At 40.2% G+C, this 18,960-nt stretch overlaps 2 protein-coding genes across 6 annotated transcripts in view; both read left to right on the top strand.

The window, feature by feature from the left end:
• Positions 1-2,640, top strand: part of LOC138624591 (protein unc-13 homolog B-like) — a 66,804-nt gene extending 64,164 nt beyond the window's left edge. For all 5 annotated transcript variants that reach the window (XM_069704930.1, XM_069704911.1, XM_069704937.1 and 2 more), the window contains one exon: positions 80-2,640. In XM_069704930.1, coding sequence (XP_069561031.1) covers positions 80-365 — 286 coding nt within the window. In that variant the 3' untranslated portion in view covers positions 366-2,640. The remainder of the gene's footprint in view (positions 1-79) is intronic.
• A 1,373-nt stretch (positions 2,641-4,013) lies between these two features.
• On the top strand, positions 4,014-18,521 carry atp8b5b (ATPase phospholipid transporting 8B5b). Its single transcript, XM_069707145.1, has 28 exons — positions 4,014-4,039; positions 5,333-5,416; positions 5,648-5,706; positions 5,861-5,974; positions 6,342-6,440; positions 6,587-6,648; positions 6,779-6,851; positions 6,953-7,023; positions 7,232-7,314; positions 8,133-8,291; positions 9,119-9,207; positions 9,619-9,812; positions 9,930-10,138; positions 10,220-10,263; positions 10,369-10,534; positions 11,014-11,202; positions 11,397-11,512; positions 11,616-11,780; positions 11,946-12,057; positions 12,206-12,311; positions 14,624-14,774; positions 15,125-15,308; positions 15,426-15,649; positions 15,798-15,881; positions 16,690-16,935; positions 17,216-17,354; positions 17,672-17,802; positions 17,935-18,521. The coding sequence occupies exons 2-28, from the start codon at positions 5,362-5,364 to the stop codon at positions 18,208-18,210; spliced, it is 3,600 nt and encodes a 1,199-aa protein (XP_069563246.1). The 5' UTR covers positions 4,014-4,039; positions 5,333-5,361; the 3' UTR covers positions 18,211-18,521.
• The last annotated feature ends 439 nt before the right edge of the window (positions 18,522-18,960 follow it).

Genomic DNA, 18,960 nt, shown 5'->3' with positions numbered 1-18,960 from the left:
GTGCAGCTTTCAGTCTTCTAACCCCCTGTAGTGTTGTCGGGTTCCTTAAATCGCAAAACTCTGCGTTGTCTCTGCACAGTGTTCTGGGTAAGCAGGACGGCTTCGAGTGCTACGAGCTGCAGGCCTGCGTCAAAGACTACTGCTTCGGCCGCGCCGACCGCGTGGTGGGTATGGCCGTCATGCAGTTGAGAGACATCATGGAGAAGGGCAACTGTGCCTGCTGGTGCCCGCTGGGACAACGCATCCACATGGACGACACGGGCCTCACCGCCATGCGGATCCTCTCGCAGCGCTCCAACGACGACGTGGCCAAGGAGTTCGTGAGGCTGAAGTCAGAGACTCGACCGGCAGAGGAGGGCAGATGAGGATACCTGGAGGAGAAAGACAAAGGGTAGAAGGTTTCCTAGCTCTTGATTGCATGTGACACTCTTATCAAAAAGCAGGGATTTTTTTTTTTTCTTTTTCTCCCGTATATGGTCATGTGGATTCTTTCTTTGACCTTTGATGTGTCTTAGCTGCTGTTGACTGTTTGGTGGCGCTGCACCAAACTCACCGACACACCTTCTCACTCTGGGTATCTTCACTTTCCACGTTCCTCAAAACACATTACTTACCAAGCAACTGTACAGCACACAGCCACCGGCTCACTCAAGCTTCACACTCACCAGCTGTTTCCCTCGGCAGTGACCACTTACCCTTTTTTTTTTTTTTTTCCTAAACCCCCTTCCCCGTCAGCCGGAGTGGCACAGTGCGCACGCCATAGCCTCAAGGGAACAGAGGATGCCAGGCCCCGCTGGAGGGCCAAATAAGTTCCGGCACCTCCCCGGTGTTTGTTGCGCAATAAGCCCCACCTTCTCCCTCAAACCGTGGCCAAGTGTTTCATGCCTTACACTCGGCAAACTGTGAATGCGTGAAGTCTTTTTAAATGCCCTCTTCTGTAGCTCCACTGTGACGGTTTGAGTAAATGTGAAAATGCTGTACGGTTTATCCCACCAGGAGTCTTTTGTTTGGATGAATGACCAGTGGCTCGACGACAGTCAATTACTGAAGTGAACGTGACGAACTAGCGGTTTCACAAAGTTGATCAAGTGTTCAAGGAAAGGTACTTCAAGTAATTACCCTTCATTTTATCTCTTAATTTAAAGGATTGATCGGTTACATGTGTGCCTTGCGATGTCAAAGTTTCCAGTCCTGTTGCCCCAGGAAAGACAACAACACCTATATAACCTAAGTGGTCAAATATATAACAATATGGTTTAAACCAAAACCTCTTAACAAATCCACTCTGTATGTTACAGGAGAGTTTAGGCCATATTTACCTATAAACTCCATTTCCAGCTCTTGGCCTTGTTTAACCATGACGCTGTAGCCATTTTATTTGTTTTTTTTACACTATATTTATTTTTATTGTCTGTGCATTTCAAAGCCTGTGATTTAAATTGTTATTTACTGCCAGAGAAGTGCATGTGAGAATTTGCACAGTGGTTTAGTGTGAAGGAGCTGCTGCAGTGTTTTTTTTTACTAAACGAGACACACACCCTCAGAATAACGTGACAACAAAGTGTTTGTTATAGAAGTAATCCCAGCGTGTGTCCTCGATTTACACAAGAGATGACCGTCATGTAGGGTTGTTTATTTATAGTCGGGAAATGTGACACGCTGAACTTTCAGGTAGCATCCCTTCCTTCCTAAAAGAATACCTGGAACATTTGGACTGGAGCTCCTTCGCCGCTGAGGTGAAGAGGAGTGTAGAAATATTAATGGTTTACATATAGCTTCCTGCTGTTTGCTTCTACTCTTCGTATGAGTGGCCTTACTTTGGTGTAACGACAAATGTGTGTATCTTTTTAATTCTGTTTTTTATCCTCGTATCTCCCAGCGATGACGACTGGCCACTTCTTTGCCCGTAATAATCTCAAAAGAGTTTTCCAAGTGACGTTCCTTATCATTTTGTACTTTTTAAATCTCTGATGATATTGCAATATTGTAACCATATCTAGGCCAGGTTTTCTCTGCAGTTTGTTAGATTTGGTGTTGCGTTTCCTTCTGAAGTTTAAAAAAAAAATTAAAATGATATTTCCGTTAGCCCTCTCTAATAGTCTGGGCTGATGTTTGAGTTTTATGGACATGAGTGATGTACAGTGAGATGTATGTCAGTGAATTTGTTCTTAACTGATGGGGGGAAAAAAGATATATATATATTCCTCTTAATGAATGATGATTATTTCTAGAATATGAAAAGCTCAGTGTGTGTGCAGATTTTTAAACCGATCAGTCTTGTGTAGAAACCACAAATTCAGACTTCCTCTTTGTTACAGTAAAATGAACCCCGTGTATAATTCTGTAAGAACATGTTCCTTGTGCCAAGTTGTTCACTTTTAATCTTCTTTTTTTTATTATTATTATTATTATTATTATCATTATTACTGCATATTTTCTAAATTTGTTAACCCCTGCACGTATCACTAACTCACTGCAATAGTTCAAAAGTACATTGAATCAGTCGCAGTAACTGCATTTTTATGGTGTTTTCTTTGCATTGTCACGACTCTGAAATCTTGGTGTCACCATGTAAACTAACCCATCAATGAATTTTGTATAAAGTATTTGAGAATTATTTCTAAATGTGCCCAGCTGCTTTTTTTCACAACGATGTGACATTGTCGTCAAATCAGCCAGTTAAATACAAGAACAAATGTTCGATTTGTCATTCATGTTTAGATTACGATTACACAGGTTTGGATTATACTGTAGGGAAGGTCATAAACCATATTGCGCTTTATCGTCTCACCTTCACCAACTCGAACTGTGGTAAGTATATAAAAAAAAAAATAAAAAAAAAACATTTTTAATTAACAATAATCTTTTTCTGTGTTACCAGATGGTACCAGAAGTTTAATATGTACATCTATTGCCTGTTTCTTTTTTCTTTCTTTTAGATTAGCACCAACTGATTCACTCAGCTGTTCAACCAGAATCAGACAGCGAAGTCCTTAAAATTGTATTTCTTTGTCATTGTGTTCAGCATCACAGATTCAACTCCATTCACTCGTCTGTGGATGACATAAGTCTCAAAAGAAGCATAAATAATACCTAAACTAACTGCTTCTACATGGCATCATTTAATTGTTCCTGTTGCATCTCCTTAAAAATGGTCCTTTTTAAGTGTTTTAACAACTTGCTGCACGCGCAAGTACACATTCATTTCTGTGTTTGCGAACAGAGAACACGCGCGCACACACACACACACACACACACACACACACACATAAACACAATAACTAATTTAGTAAGTGGTTCATGCTGAGGTCTCCTGGACGACACGGTGTTCCTTTGTGTTCGAGGCCTGGTATTAAATTCCATTTCTGAAAGCACCTGGATGTGCACGTCAGTCAGGAAGTCACAATATTCTGAGCTGTCATAAAACATTTTTAGTGAGTCAATAAAAGTGACAACGCAACAAACTCTTTGCTTTTTCTTGGACTAATGAAAGAAGTCAAATGTTGAGCTGCATTGAAGGAGCTGCTGCTAAAAACCTTGAGAAGATAACTCCTCTGTCTGAGCATGCGCACCCATCACAGGGTGTGGTACATATCTGACCGCCCAGCTCACAACCATAAAGTTGGCTCTGATTGGCTGCAGCTCTTCACCTTTACTGTTGTTTTACTGCCCCGTCTCCCCATCCAGGTCCAAAGATCGTTTGCACTGTTTGCTCAAACCCTGAGCTGTTTTGGTGCAGGCGGGATCCCGGCTCTTCTTCCTGCATGAACTTGAAACCTCTACTGTAGGCGCCTCTCTCACTGCTGCAACACTTCACCTGTTGTCCATGCTGTCTTTCATCCAGCTGGAGGCCCCAGTCGATCCCCCTTTCTTGTCTGTGTGGGACTAGACGGGAACCCGGTCGAGGTGCCTGGATTGACTTCATCCGATACGGAAGCAAAAAGAGGATTGAAACATTGTTGGGTTTTCCCTCTTTTTTGTTTAACCTTCGTGTGGGTGCCAGACTTAAAGGACCCAAGAAATCCCTTCATTGTTTGAGGTATGTGGCTGATTCTTGTATTTGCTTTCAGACAGTGTGGATGGAGATCACACAGCAGCTCACGCTTTGAACCTTTGAAATTTGACATCAGTGTCGGGCCTTATCACTCCAGATTCACAGCAACTCTGATTTCATAGTTATTGAGTCCGTGTGAAAAGAAATCGGTGACATTTTGGTTTCTTTCTTGTTCACAGATACTTTAGGTTTCCATAAACACAAACACAAACTGAGCCACAGCAGAGTGTGGTGGTAAAAAAAAAAAGGAGTCGACTCATTATTTGTGTACTTTTGTGGGTTGTAGTGTGAATTCGTTCTGCTCCATTTATGAAGCCTTTCCCCTCAGGGATTAATAAAGTAACTACCTTACCTTACCTTACCTTACCTTACCTTACCTTACTGATATGCAGGAAAAACAAACAATAATGCATCTTTACCTGAATCTGTTCCAGTTTTAGTGTTACAGTATATTGTTCTGAAAGCTGATGATCACTGATAGATCGATGAGTAAACCACATGGTCATGGTCATACTGTATCTCTATCTTAATCTTTGTGTTTATAGATGATCTTACTCTGGTACTAAAGGTTGAAAAGGGAGTGGCTCGATGTCTTCATAGCTTTAGAGCGCAGATCAAGTCCTGTGGACTTAGTCAATGTCGCTCAAAATACAGTATGTCTCATGTTTTGTTTTTTTCCGGTTGTTTTTTTTTTCATTTAAGTGCCATGTATCTGAGAAATGAACAAACATACTTTAATTTGGGCTGTAAGAGCAAACTAGGACCTCTGTTACAGTCCATCCTGTTGTTTTTTTTCTTGTTGTACTGTGATCATTTGAATGAGCCCTGACAACTGAGAGATCATGAGAGAAAGTCTCTTGAGCGTAGCTTTACTTTCCTGTGGTGCTTTGATGTGTTTCTAACTTTGCAGATTGCAGTGAGAATAAGAAAAGAAACTATAGTCTCCAACATCAGTTAGTCACACCATAAATTCTTAATGCAGCGAGCGGATGGAGCGGACAAATCTAAGAGTTTTAAGGCTCAGAAAGTTAGTTTTGTTTTGATCCTTTTCTTATCTCCATCTCATGATCATGCTAATGGTTTAATAGTTTTCTAGAATCTTACACTGAATCACAATTACACACAAACATGATCTCCCATAAATGAAATGGTTCCTCCTTACTTTTGCCACAGTTTCCCCTTTCAGTTCCTATCTTGATATAATTACAGAATAAAGGCCATTTTGCCTCTCTGATTCTGCGTCACCATGTCATAAATTTACAAATGCACTTTCTCCAGGTGTGAAATATGGAGAAGCTGAGCTAAAGATGGGATCTGTAGTGTCATACTTTGGCCACTTGTGTGGAAATGAGACAAAGAAAGGTGAGATCTGATGCATGGACGCTTTATATTAACTGTTGATGAACTGTTTCTGCTTTTTACCTCATGTTTGTTGAGTTTTAAAATGGCACTGGACTAATGGTACTAATACTTGTAAATGCTTCGTTGTATGCAGCAATTAAGTGACAAATATTTATTTTCCTGGTGATGCTGTAATTGACCATGTAATGTACTATAACCCATTGTGTGCTCAATCTTTGATGGTTTTCACAGAGGAGGAGAGACACTTGCGAGCTAATGACAGATCTTTCAACCTGTCTTACAACTATGCCGTAAGTGTAGAAGCAAATGTTTTTAACAGAAATGAAAGAGAGCCTTTGCAGCCTTTCTAACTCTTAACCTTCTAGCTGTGAATTACAAGTCAGCATCGCATCATGTTGATTCATATTGAACTCCACTGTCACCTCTCGCTCTCCTCTGCTTCAGAACAACGCCATCAAGACCTCCAAGTACAACTTTTTGACCTTCCTGCCGCTCAACCTCTTTGAGCAGTTCAGGAGGCTCGCCAATGCCTACTTCCTCTTCCTCTTTTTCCTCCAGGTACACTTTTTATCTCCTGTTTCTCTCTAAACATTTAATGTTACCGTATGCGGGTTAGAATTTGTTAGAATAACACAGGTTATAGGTTGTTGTTTTGTTTCCTTTAAATTTGATCATTTTTTACATTTTTAAATAAATTCTCACATCATTGCCAGCTGATATGAGCATAAATCGATATTTTTGCCGATGGTATTCGTAAGATTTCCAAAGAAGGATTCTGACTTCAGTTAGCCTCCAGATTCCTAAAAGCGAAATAATCCAACAGATGCAAAGTATTAAAGCACTGTGTGTGTGTGTGTGTGTGTGTGTGTGTGTGTGTGTGTGTGTGTGTGTGTGTGTGTGTGTGTGTGTGTGTGTGTGTCCACAGCTAATCCCACAAGTCTCCTCTCTCTCATGGTTCACCACGGCTGTCCCTCTGGCTTTGGTGCTGTCTATAACAGCAATCAAAGATGCCAGCGAGGACATGGTAAGCTAAAATTATTAAAATCCTCAAACAGCGCTTCACTGTTGAGCAAGTTCAAAGGAATTTTCACTCAATATCGAGGCAAAAATATGATGAATTCAAATAAAACACGAGACTAAATAATGGTTTCTCTTGTATGAACTGAGCAGAACAGACACAAAAGCGACAATCAAGTGAATAACAGAAAGGTAGACGTCCTCATCGACGGAGAGTGAGTCTTTTAATGTACAAATTTCACACAAGTATTTTTGCACATCATAAAAGTGCAAGCGAGGCCATGTTTTGTGTAAATTCCGCAGAGTTTTGATTCCATAGTGTGTTTCCTTTTTTTTTCCTGACAGACTGAGAAATGAAAAGTGGATGAATGTTCAGGTCGGGGACATCATAAAACTGGAGAATAATCAATTTGTCACAGTAAGTATGGAGATGCAGTTCCCATAAGTGAAGGTGAAGTTTATCTTCTATTTGTTATCTCCTTTACTCTCTGTCCTGAACTTAATGCTTGCATCTCGTAGGCAGATCTTCTGTTGCTGTCCAGCAGCGAGCCTCTCAATCTGGTCTACGTGGAAACAGCTGAATTAGACGGGTGAGTTTGCACCGCGCGTGTGTGTGTGTGTGTGTGTGTGTGTGTGTGTGTGTGTGTGTGTGTGTGTGTGTGTGTGTGTGTGTGTGTGTGTGTGTGTGTGTGTGTGTGTGTGTGTGTGTGTGTAAAGCGTGGCTGACGGCTGTTGTCTCACACTGTCTTGGATTTCCCTTCAGTCGCATCCTTCTCATGTCCTCTTGGTCTCCCCCAGTGAAACCAATCTGAAGGTGAAACAGGCCCTGACTGTAACTGGAGAGATGGGAGACAGCATCGAGGAACTGGCTGGCTTCACCGGTGAGAAGCCGACTAAAACAACGTAACAACAGACGGTGCAGGCTGGAGCCTTCGCCAAGCACTGCCTAGGAAAAGAAAAATCAGATTTCAGTCAAGATACTGTGATTTATTTGAATGTGTATCACAAAAGAAAAACACCCCAACACTATGTCTGCACAGATCGCCAAGACTTTTCAAAGAGGGAAAGAAAATGTCAGGGTATTGCTGTGTTATGCACTTATTTTCATTCAAATAGCAAAGTTTGCAGATTGAAATTTAAAACGTCTGTGTTTTAGAGCAGTGCTGGAGGTAAGAATTGATCTCCGTGGTTGATTTACACCCAATAACCGTGTAGCCAAAGATATGGAGCGTGAAAAAAAATGACCTATGTATAAATAAATATGTATGCAAACACAGAAATGGTTACCTAAATACATAAATAAATAATATATAAATATATTTTGATAATAAAAAAAAAAAAAGATAAAATTGAATCCATGTTATATTTGTTTCTACGATTCCATATCTCAACTATTTAGGCTATTTCTGTATTTTTTTTTTGAATTTGTTACAAGGGCCATGGAGGTTATGTTTTCAATGAGGTTTGTTTGTTTTGTCAGCAGGATTACAGAAAACTACAGGCCTGAATTTTTACCTGGATGTATAAAAAATAGGCTGACTGGTCTCTGTTACAACAGTAGCCTATATTACTCTGGCAAAAACACTGACTTAAAAAAAAATACAACCTTACATGCAGGAGTTGGAACCAAATATGTCCACATTTCCACCGTTATCCTGGTGTATGTTCAACCACTGACACTGACTGACGTGTGTTTCAGGTGAGGTGAGGTGCGAACCTCCCAACAACCGTCTGGACAAATTCAAAGGGACGCTGACTGATGACTCTCAGTCCTACTCGTTGGACAACGACAAAGTGCTGCTCAGAGGATGTACTCTCCGGAACACCGAGTGGTGCTTCGGTCTGGTCATCTTTGGAGGTACAAACTCTGACCGGCTGCTGGCGTTGCAGTTGTTGTTTCTGGCGCTGTGCTATACATATTATATATATATATATATATATATATATATATATATATATATATATGTGGGGTCCGGACGTTTATTCAACAGCGCAATAACACAAACTGTGGACCGCACGGGCCCCCTGCAGACTGCACACACCAGTCCTCGTGGGGAAATATTGCCTTTTTTTCTTTTTTTTTTTCTCAATTCTCGTACTTAGACTCGTTATTTTCGGTGCATTGAGTACGACAACATCTATAAGGTATATTTACACATATATCAATAAGTTAGCACGCATACGGATTCTTCTACATGCACGTATACTCGAAAGGCTTTGCGCACATACCACTTTTTACCTGCAAACTCTACTTTCTTCATTCGCCTACACATTAAGAGTTTGCGAGGAATGGTAGTCCATATGTGAACTTTTTTTGTTATGTGTGAAAAAACAAAAACATGCGAGTTAATAGTGATGTGTTTGAGATTTTTTTTTACATTTATTTGCGTATGTGGAAAAATGCGAATACTTATATTTCTTAATGGCCTTGAACGCACCTTGTAATAATATTTCCCTTTGAGATGTAGCGAAGTGGAAATATGAAGTAGCTCGAAATGGAAATACCCAACTACAATACAAGTACCTCAAACGTGGGCATTAGCGCAGTACCTAAGTACTTAGTAACTTTACACCTCTTAAGATTACAGATATTAATGGCATAACAATTCCTTCTAAACCATATTTACAAGTGCTAAAAAAAAAAAACCGATCGGTGTATGTGACCGTGACATTGAACGTCTCCAGGTCCTGACACCAAGCTGATGCAGAACTGTGGAAAGACGACATTCAAACGGACGAGCATCGACCACCTGATGAACGTCCTGGTGTTGTGTGTGAGTTTATTCATTTTTCACTTAAAAATGCATCAGTAGGTATATCAAACACACAAATTATTGAATCTTTAAAACACTGAGGACAAAGTAAAAATAGTAATGTGTTCTGAGAAAGAAAAAAAATGTCTACATATATAAAGCTGTTTTTTTGTTGTTGTCCATATTCATGTAGGCATTTCTGTTTTAAAATGAACTGTAACTCACTCACAATGGCTGAAATATTCAGATTTAATGCCCCCCCAAAAAAATAGCAATTTCAGCATTTAGTATGTATTATTTTGCATTAACCCTTCACAGCACTTCTGTTACATCACTGCTTTATTTGACTAATTTTAAAATTCTTTCTTCAGATGCAGGTTTGTGCGATACATTTTTTAATTGTTAAGGTGTGTGATATCTTGATTGTGTCAGATCTTCGGTTTCCTGGTGTTTATGTGCTCCGTCCTGGCCATCGGCAATGGGATCTGGGAGGTGAGGGAGGGCTCTGTGTTCACCGTGTTCCTCCCTCGTGAGCCCGGTGCTGATGCTACTCTGTCATCCTTCCTCTCCTTCTGGTCCTACGTCATCGTCCTCAACACGGTGGTGCCCATTTCCCTCTACGTCAGGTGTGTTTCACGCGCAACAAACTCAGAAATCCACACAGTGAGAAGACGGGTGCGGGCACTTTCTACAAGTCTTCCCGTGTGCCTCATCTTTTGACATCTTCCCCACATGTGTCATAGCGTGGAGATCATCCGTCTGGGGAACAGCTTCTACATAGACTGGGACAGGAAGATGTATTACCCGAAGAATGACACTCCCGCCCAGGCAAGAACCACCACACTGAACGAGGAGCTGGGCCAGATTAAATACATCTTCAGCGACAAGACGGGCACCCTGACGCAGAACATCATGACTTTCAACAAGTGCTCCATTAATGGGAAAGTTTACGGTGAGTTCATATAAATACAACAGAGAGTAATGGACACATGAGCCTGGGTTGGATGATTGATTTTGTATTTCTTTTATTTAGGGGAGCTCTATGACTTTTCTGGACAAAGAGTGGAAATAACAGAGGTGAGAGCTTGTCTGTATTTTATTTGTGTGAATTTTGTTTATAATATGTATTAATCCAACTTTTTTTTTTCTCCTCTTGTCGTCATGTTTTGATTTCCTTTGCAGAAGACAGAGAAAATCGACTTCTCCTGGAACCAGCTCGCAGATCCAAAGTTCAACTTTCATGACCACAGTCTGGTGGAGACTGTGAAAGAGGGAAACCCGGAGGCTCAGGCCTTCTTCCGGTTGCTGGCTCTGTGCCACACCGTCATGTCTGAGGAGAAGAAAGAGGGTGAGCGTCCTCTAATGGACATCTTTAGTACTACATGGCAGAGGCTTTTAGCAGTAGAATTACATTGCAGCTCACATCCTGATGACTTAATAGGTTTTGCATGGTTGGGTGCAGTCACAATAGACATTAGTCCTGAATAAAACACGGTTGCCTCATTTTTTTTTAATTGTTTTAATTTTTTTTTTAGCCAAATGTGTTTCTTTCCCTTAATTACAACCATTTAGGAATTCTTAGATAAGATTAAAGTTTCAGACTATGTGTATTTAAAAAAAAAAATTGTGAAGCCACTAGGTGTAATATTTGAAAATATCTGAATTTGCTGCACTCTCGTGTTACCATTTGAAAAGACACAGTGACCGACAGTAATGTGCTTCACCTCAGATTTTTTTTTTTTTTTACATTTTAACTCTGGGTGTAATAAAATGTTGTTACATTTACACCGAATCTTAACCGTAACCCTCCTCATTTTCACCCGGCAGGAGAGCTCTACTACCAGGCTCAGTCTCCTGACGAAGGTGCGCTGGTGACTGCAGCAAGAAACTTTGGCTTTGTGTTCCGCTCACGCACACCAGAGACCATCACGGTCTTTGAGATGGGCAGAAAAGTCACCTACGAACTCCTGGCTGTTCTGGACTTCAATAATGTACGGAAGAGGATGTCCGTAATAGGTGAGACAAGATGTTTGGTTTTCAAGGGCGTACTTTAAAATACGAATGTATCCAATGTATTACACCTGGTACCACTATCAACATTTCCAAAAAATATCTCGTCTCCGTCTGTGACGCCGGTGTCGGCTGCTCAGTAACACAATACTTTCCACGTTGTATATGTGAAGCCTCATGACTTTCACTGTGATGTCCAGTACGTAGCCCTCAGGGGAGGATGACTCTGTTCTGCAAAGGAGCAGACACCATCATCTACGAAAGACTGCACCCCTCCTGTAGCAAACTCATGCAAGTAACCACCAAACACCTCAACGTGAGTAATGCACTCCGATTGTCTGTGATGTGTGTGGCAATGTGCAACTCGCGTTTGAATGTACATAAAACCTGTCCGCTTCAATCCGTACACCCCAACATAGGAGTATGCAGGCGACGGCCTCCGGACACTCGTCCTGGCCTACAAAGATTTAGATGAGACCTACATGGAGAAGTGGAGAAAACGCCACCACGAGGCCAGCACCGTGATGGAGGGACGAGAGGAGAGACTTGATGAGCTTTACGAAGAGATAGAGAAAGACCTGATGGTTAGTCCACCTGCTGCAGGCCTCGACACATAAATAGGCTGCTCGACTCAGCGGTTTATTGGAAGCTTGGCTGCCCAAGCTTGCGCAGTATTTTCTGTGGTTCTATTCAAATATTCTGCTTTAAACAGAGTCAGATTAAATCTCCCTTTCATGTGTGGTTTCTAGCTGTTGGGAGCGACAGCTGTGGAGGACAAGTTGCAAGACGGTGTGCCACAGACCATCGAGCAGCTGGCCAAAGCTGACATCAAAATCTGGGTGTTGACGGGGGATAAACAAGGTTCGTGTCAGTGAAGGAGCAAGCACAACTGGAACATGATGTACAATATCCCCCTATTCTTCCGTGATTGGTCTTAGTGCGTCAGTAACCTGAGGTGACGTGTTTCCGTGACACTTTAAGGATTTTGAATATTAATGTGTTGGAACAGAGACGGCGGAGAATATCGGCTATTCCTGCAACATGCTACGAGAAGAGATGGATGAGGTTTTTATTGTAGCTGCCAACACAGCTGAAGAAGTCAAAGAGGAGCTACAGTAAGTCAGTCAGACACGTGATGATCAGAGAGTCTGCTGGTCAAAGGCTGTTTCACTAATTCCTTTCACAACTCGACGTATTTTTTTTAATGCATGATACTTTTTTTTAATGCATGATACTTTTTTAATGCATGATACTTTTTTTTAATGCATGATACTTTTTTAATGCATGATACTTTTTGTAATGCATGATACTTTTTTTAATGCATGATACTTTTTTAATGCATGATACTTTTTTTTTAATGCATGATACTTTTTGTAATGCATGATACTTTTTTTAATGCATGATACTTTTTTAATGCATGATACTTTTTTTTAATGCATGATACTTTTTTAATGCATGATACTTTTTTTAATGCATGATACTTTTTTAATGCATGATACTTTTTTTTTAATGCATGATACTTTTTTAATGCATGATACTTTTTTTTTAATGCATGATACTTTTTTTAATGCATGATACTTTTTTTTTAATGCATGATACTTTTTTTAATGCATGATACTTTTTTTTAATGCATGATACTTTTTTTTTTAATGCATGATACTTTTTTTTTAATGCATGATACTTTTTTTAATGCATGATACTTTTTTTAATGCATGATACTTTTTTTTAATGCATGATACTTTTTTTTTTAATGCATGATACTTTTTTTTTTAATGCATGATACTTTTTTTTAATGCATGATACTTTTTTTTTAATGCATGATACTTTTTTTTAATGCATGATACTTTTTTTTAATGCATGATACTTTTTTTAATGCATGATACTTTTTTTTTAATGCATGATACTTTTTTTTTTTAATGCATGATACTTTTTTTTAATGCATGATACTTTTTTTAATGCATGATAATTTTTTTTTAATGCATGATACTTTTTTTAATGCATGATACTTTTTTTAATGCATGATACTTTTTTTTTAATGCATGATACTTTTTTTAATGCATGATACTTTTTTTTAATGCATGATACTTTTTTTTTAATGCATGATACTTTTTTTTTAATGCATGATACTTTTTTTTTAATGCATGATACTTTTTTTTTAATGCATGATACTTTTTTTTAATGCATGATACTTTTTTGCTATACAAAGCCCCTTTAATTTAGTAACTGTTGTGATGCTCGTCAAAATGTCAATAATAGCAATCAACAAATAAGAAAACGGAACCAAAGTGGTTCTAATTTTTTTAAAACACAGGTCCCTCATTTGACAGTCATGAACAAAAGCAGGCTTCTCATTCCTCTCCAAGGATCCTAGATGGCTGTTGCTGGAAGATCCTATCAGCTAAAGCCAGCCGCCCGTGCCCTAATGCTGCGGTCTAAAGACAACGTCTGAAAAGTCAGCTGACGTTTTAACGTTTCCAAATAAATCTCCGTGAAATCTTCTGACAAAATAAATCTTCTTAAAACCTTGTAAACACAGTCTTAAATATAAACATGATCGCTGAATACATCATGCAAGGGTAAAAGACTGCGGCTAATGCTACCCGTCCTAAGCGCAACATCAGCATCCCCGGGGTGGGGGTGGGGGTGGGGGTATGTGTAACTCAGAACATAATACTATCATTATCACTATAAAGCTATCATCAGTAATCTAATACGCTAGTTAGCCGGACATGTTAATGTTTGCCCGCCGCACCAGAGCAGATCAATTCTAAGTTAATCCTTTACTTACTGGTTTCATGTTGTACTCTTGGTTATGGGAAAAGTTGAGTCAATATTTGGGAGCAGTGTTTGATGAAAAGTCAATTGAACTTTCCAATAGGTTTAATTTTTATAAACAGAAACTAAGTCAGCCATTTAAAAATACAGACAAAGTACACTCATGATTTACAGCTTAGTTTTTGACTTGAGTAAAGAAAAACAAAATGATGAAGACACTAGAGAAAAACTATTTGTGCAAAAAAAAAGTGTATCACCAGTTTGTGAGATGCATTGAGATGTTCAATTTTATCGACACATTCTTTTGGAAGGAGAAGGCAACTGCAGGAAGCACTTGTTTACAGCAATTAATAGCTGATAAAAGTTGATAAATAAACTCATTGGCATGTTAATACTTAAGCCCTGCTGGCCTCAAATGTTAATTGTTGTCTTTTGCCAGATCATGTTGTCGCTATCCAATTTATGATTCTGAAAAAAAAAAAACACGTCAGAGATCAGACTTTATCTGTATAGCACTTTCCAGACAAACGCCACGCAACACAAAGTGCTTTACAATAACAAGAATAAAAAAAACGAGTTTTCTCTTTAAAAAAAAAAAAAAAAAAAAAGTATTCTAACCATATTAATAAAAACTCTGTGATTCTGTTTCCAGGAATGCAAGAAGGAAAATGTGTCCAGGAGGAGCAGAGGAGCCAGCTGTGATCAGAGCTCGAGCAGGCCTGTTCTGGCTTGAGAGGACAGAGACTGTGCTGGATGAGAAAGTGGATGGAGAATATGCACTAATTATAAATGGACACAGTTTGGTAAGAGGGTTCTTTCTGACACATTACTATTTCCAGTATCTGCTGAATCAACTACATATTTTGTCCTCATTGAGTCATTCTTACATGTCCTCGCCCTAGAAAAAGTCCTGCTCCAGTTTTTTTTTTAGTTTTTTTTTTTATAAATACATTTACATGGCTGGGCCTAAACCTTCTAACTGCATCCATACTACAGTGTTGGTGCAATCACAATACAAAACATGAATATATAATAGGCCAATTCTAGCATTTTTATGTTTATTTGAACTGCTTTGAGGGCAACAAAAAAAAGAAATGATTGAAATAAAGGATTCAGTACCACCTCGTAACACCTTCTTCCCTTTCATCCTCAGGCCTTTGCCCTGGAGAAGAACCTGCAGATGGAGCTGCTGAGGACAGCGTGCATGTGTCAGACAGTGATTTGCTGCAGGGTCACCCCTCTGCAGAAGGCCCAGGTGGTCGAGCTGGTCAAGAAATACAAGCAGGCTATCACGCTTGCCATTGGGGATGGAGCCAATGATGTCAGCATGATCAAGGGTAAGCTCGTGCATCTCAGACACAATTACAACTCCGCAGAGCTGTAGTTTCAGTAGAAACAAACATCTTGGAGGTATATTTTGTTGCTCATTTTGTGTGTTTTATTTTGGCCTACAGCTGCTCATATCGGTGTCGGTATCAGCGGTCAGGAGGGTATGCAAGCAGTTCTCTCCAGTGATTTCTCCTTCGCCCAGTTCCGTTACCTGCAGCGCCTCCTGCTGGTGCACGGTCGCTGGTCCTACCTGCGCATGTGCAAGTTCCTACGATACTTTTTTTACAAGAACTTCACCTTCACCTTTGTGCATTTCTGGTACGCCTTCTTTTGCGGTTTCTCTGCACAGGTGAGGCACATGCATCGGTAACATAAGTTAAAGGGTTACATGCATTGTGGAAAAAAAAATATATCATTCTAGTAATGTATATATGTACTTTCATACAATGTTTTAAATGCTGTATTAACATATTTAATGGAGATTCTGTTTGTTATAGACTGTGTATGACGAGTGGTTCATCACCATATACAACCTGGTTTACACAGCTCTTCCTGTCCTTGGCATGAGCCTCTTTGACCAGGTATGCATTATGGGAAAAATTAGTCGCCATTCTCTGTGTTTAAAGGTGAAATATTTAAGTGCCAGTAATTCTGTTATTCACATTTTGGTGTGTATTGGCCGGAATCAACAAATCATCAAATATTACATTGTGAATCTTTACAGTGAATTCACTGTAAAGATGAATTAATTTGATCAAGGGTGACGACCATTTCAATTATTAAATTAAGGTGACCAGGTGAAAGCCTAGTATATTGCTGGACAATGTATGAAACTTTAGAGGGCTTTTAAATTTAAACAGATGCATGAAGTGACCTTAATTAGGTTTTATTGTCCTGTTTTTTTTTTTTCCTATTATAAGGCTTAGGCGCAATTCCCAAACCACTTCAGCCTCCACCTAAACCGAATAAATGTCAAATTAGAATTGAGCGCATCAAAACTCACTAAATGACTTTTCCCAAATCGAATTAGTTGCCACTGGATTTCTTTAGCAGGTTTTGTCTTTCATCTTTTTGAGCGTCATGCAGTGCCCCCTGGGAAATGCAGTTTATTTATAATGACTTAGGTCAGACAGCTGAGATGGAGAGAGCAGGAAAGAAAACCGTCAGCTTTTGAGAGGTCCCAGAAAAATTCACAGTGCGCCATAGAATAACATGAAGGGTTGGACGTACTGCATGCTGATGAGGACCGGCCCATTTCTGACACAAAAATTCTGAAAATGTTCAGCCACATGCAACGTTTTTTGTTTTTTTTGGTTAATTATCCTATAATTTGTCCTTATTACACACCCAGGGGTCTGTATCCTCATCTACAATCCCCTGTTTCTGCAGGATGTAAATGACCGCTGGAGTTTCCAGTATCCTCAGCTCTACGCTCCGGGCCAGCTCAACCTGTACTTCAGTAAAAAGGCCTTTGTCCGCTGTATGATGCACAGCTGCTACAGCTCCCTTATCCTCTTTTTCATCCCGTGGGCTGCCATGCACGACACGGTCCGGGATGACGGCAAAGACATCGCAGACTATCAGTCCTTTGCTTTACTGGCGCAGACCTGTCTGCTCATCGTGGTGAGCACTCAGGTGAGGAATACACTTCTTCTTGTCAACAGAGGCATGACAGCAGGAAGACATTACACAGAAATGGAAATGATCGGAGATTGTGCTGCATCATTTACACCAAAATAGCTGTTTCCTTATACAATATATAAGTAGGTGAACAGCAATACTTTATGAAATGTTGCATTTGGTGATTGTATCCATACATTTCTATACCTTTTATCACTGTATATATAATATTGCACCTAAATTCTTCGTTTAAAAAAAAAAAAATGCATGAATTTTTCATACTTTTATTTTGCAGTTGTGCCTTGACACCCATTACTGGACAGCGGTGAACCAGTTTTTTGTGTGGGGCAGCCTGGCTGCCTACTTTGCTGTCACATTTACCATTTATAGTAACGGCATGTTCCTCATCTTCACGTCCGCTTTCCCCTTCATTGGTGAGTAGATCCCGTTCACATATGAAGGCGTAGAGGCTGCTCGTACGCTTTGCTGGTCTGTTTAATCCTGAGATTCACGCAACTGCAGAATTCATCTCCTGGTTAGCGCTGCTGCATTTTTAATGTCACCATGGTTCTCCACTTGTAAGATTTTAGCCCATTAGAGGAGACACATTACAGCGTAATATGGTTTATGACAAAGTAACTTTTTGCATTGAATCTTAATCCCTTACTTCCATATACAATACTCTAAGACACTGTAATAATAAACCCTTTCACTCTGTGTCTCTGACTGCTGGTCCAATGTTTTTCATCAGGCACAGCAAGAAACTCTTTAAACCAGCCTAACGTGTGGCTGACCATATTCCTGACGTCCCTCCTCTGTACTCTGCCCGTGGTGGCCTTTCGCTTTATTGTCATACAGCTTCGTCCCACCATCAATGACAAGGTGAGAATACACGAGACAGTTGCTGTTACCTGCAGGGGGTACGTGGATCCTGAAGAAGCGTGCGAATTAATAGCAATACGGTTTCCCGATTGGGCAAATGTCCTCACGATAACAAGTCTTTCTCCTTTGCAGGTGAGATATAAGGTGCGAAAGGAGGCGCTGCCGGCACCCACTCCTCGCCGCCCACCTCCCAGGCGCATCAGCACCCGTCGGTCGGCCTACGCCTTCTCCCACGCTAAGGGCTACGGTGATCTGGTGACCTCCAGCAGGTTCCTGCTGAAACGGCCCCTGAAGAGTCAACTGGCCCTGTTCAGCCAAACAGACTCTCCTCTGGCTCAAAATGAGCCGCAGCACTACCGGACCATCATTGAGGAGAAGGAGGAGTCACGGCGCTCCGCCAGCAGCTAGGAGGTACGCAGGGACGGGAGCACTGCCTGGAAGGGGGTCCAACTCAGTGGACGCACGGGAGGAAGCGTGTTCCCTGGATGGATTGCAGGTCGAGGTTTTACACTTTAAAACGGAGTTATTAGACCAACTCATGGTGTTTCGTAACGGTTCAATGTTGATATGCAGAATATGCAGCCTCAAAGGAGCGCAGTCGTGGTTTTGCACGTCTTTGCTTCAACAGCAGGCTATAACTTTGATGTCCTCCATCACTACTGACCATTTTTTTTTTCAAAATCTACCAGAAGGTTTTAGATATAAATTACATCCCGGTTTCAGCTAATTTCATGACGAGTACAATTGATTTGAAGATTTGCTTTCAACAAGCAGAACATTTTGTTGCCTTAATTATGTTATCGTCATGTGGTTAATACATTTTTTAGCACCAATTCTGTAATATGAGAATCAGGTAATGAAAAACACTTTTTTTTAATTGTAAAAAAAAAAAAAAGAAGAGAAATCAAATTCTCACTACTTAGCAAAATGCATGTTGTTTTTATTGTTTGTTTTCTGAATTCAAACAACAAAGCTCACAATTTTTGTTATATTTTTCTCCTTAATTACATTCAGCTTTATCATAATATTTGTATACAACTACACAAAATTTTAGGGCGGCACGGTGGTGCAGTGGTTAGCACTGTCACCTCACAGCAAAAAAAGGTTCCGGGTTCGAATCTGGTCCTGGGCCTTTCTGTGCGGAGTTTGCATGTTCTC

Source organism: Brachyistius frenatus, unplaced genomic scaffold (genome assembly GCF_029030835.1).
Source record: "Brachyistius frenatus isolate BFR_SWC_R1_liver_20210118 unplaced genomic scaffold, ASM2903083v1 Contig_3, whole genome shotgun sequence".
NCBI classification, from domain to species: Eukaryota; Metazoa; Chordata; class Actinopteri; family Embiotocidae; genus Brachyistius; species Brachyistius frenatus.
The sequence above is the reverse complement of the archived record's forward strand: the minus strand, read 5'-3'. Positions and strand labels throughout refer to the sequence as shown.

Bases quoted from the DNA above. Each gene is read 5' to 3' on its own strand.
- atp8b5b (XM_069707145.1), top strand. From the start codon at position 5,362: ATGGGATCTGTAGTGTCATACTTTGGCCACTTGTGTGGAAATGAGACA. The intron at 7,024-7,231 runs GTGAGTTTGCAC...GGTCTCCCCCAG, and splicing joins GAAACAGCTGAATTAGACGG to TGAAACCAATCTGAAGGTGA. The intron at 10,535-11,013 runs GTGAGCGTCCTC...TTCACCCGGCAG, and splicing joins GTCTGAGGAGAAGAAAGAGG to GAGAGCTCTACTACCAGGCT.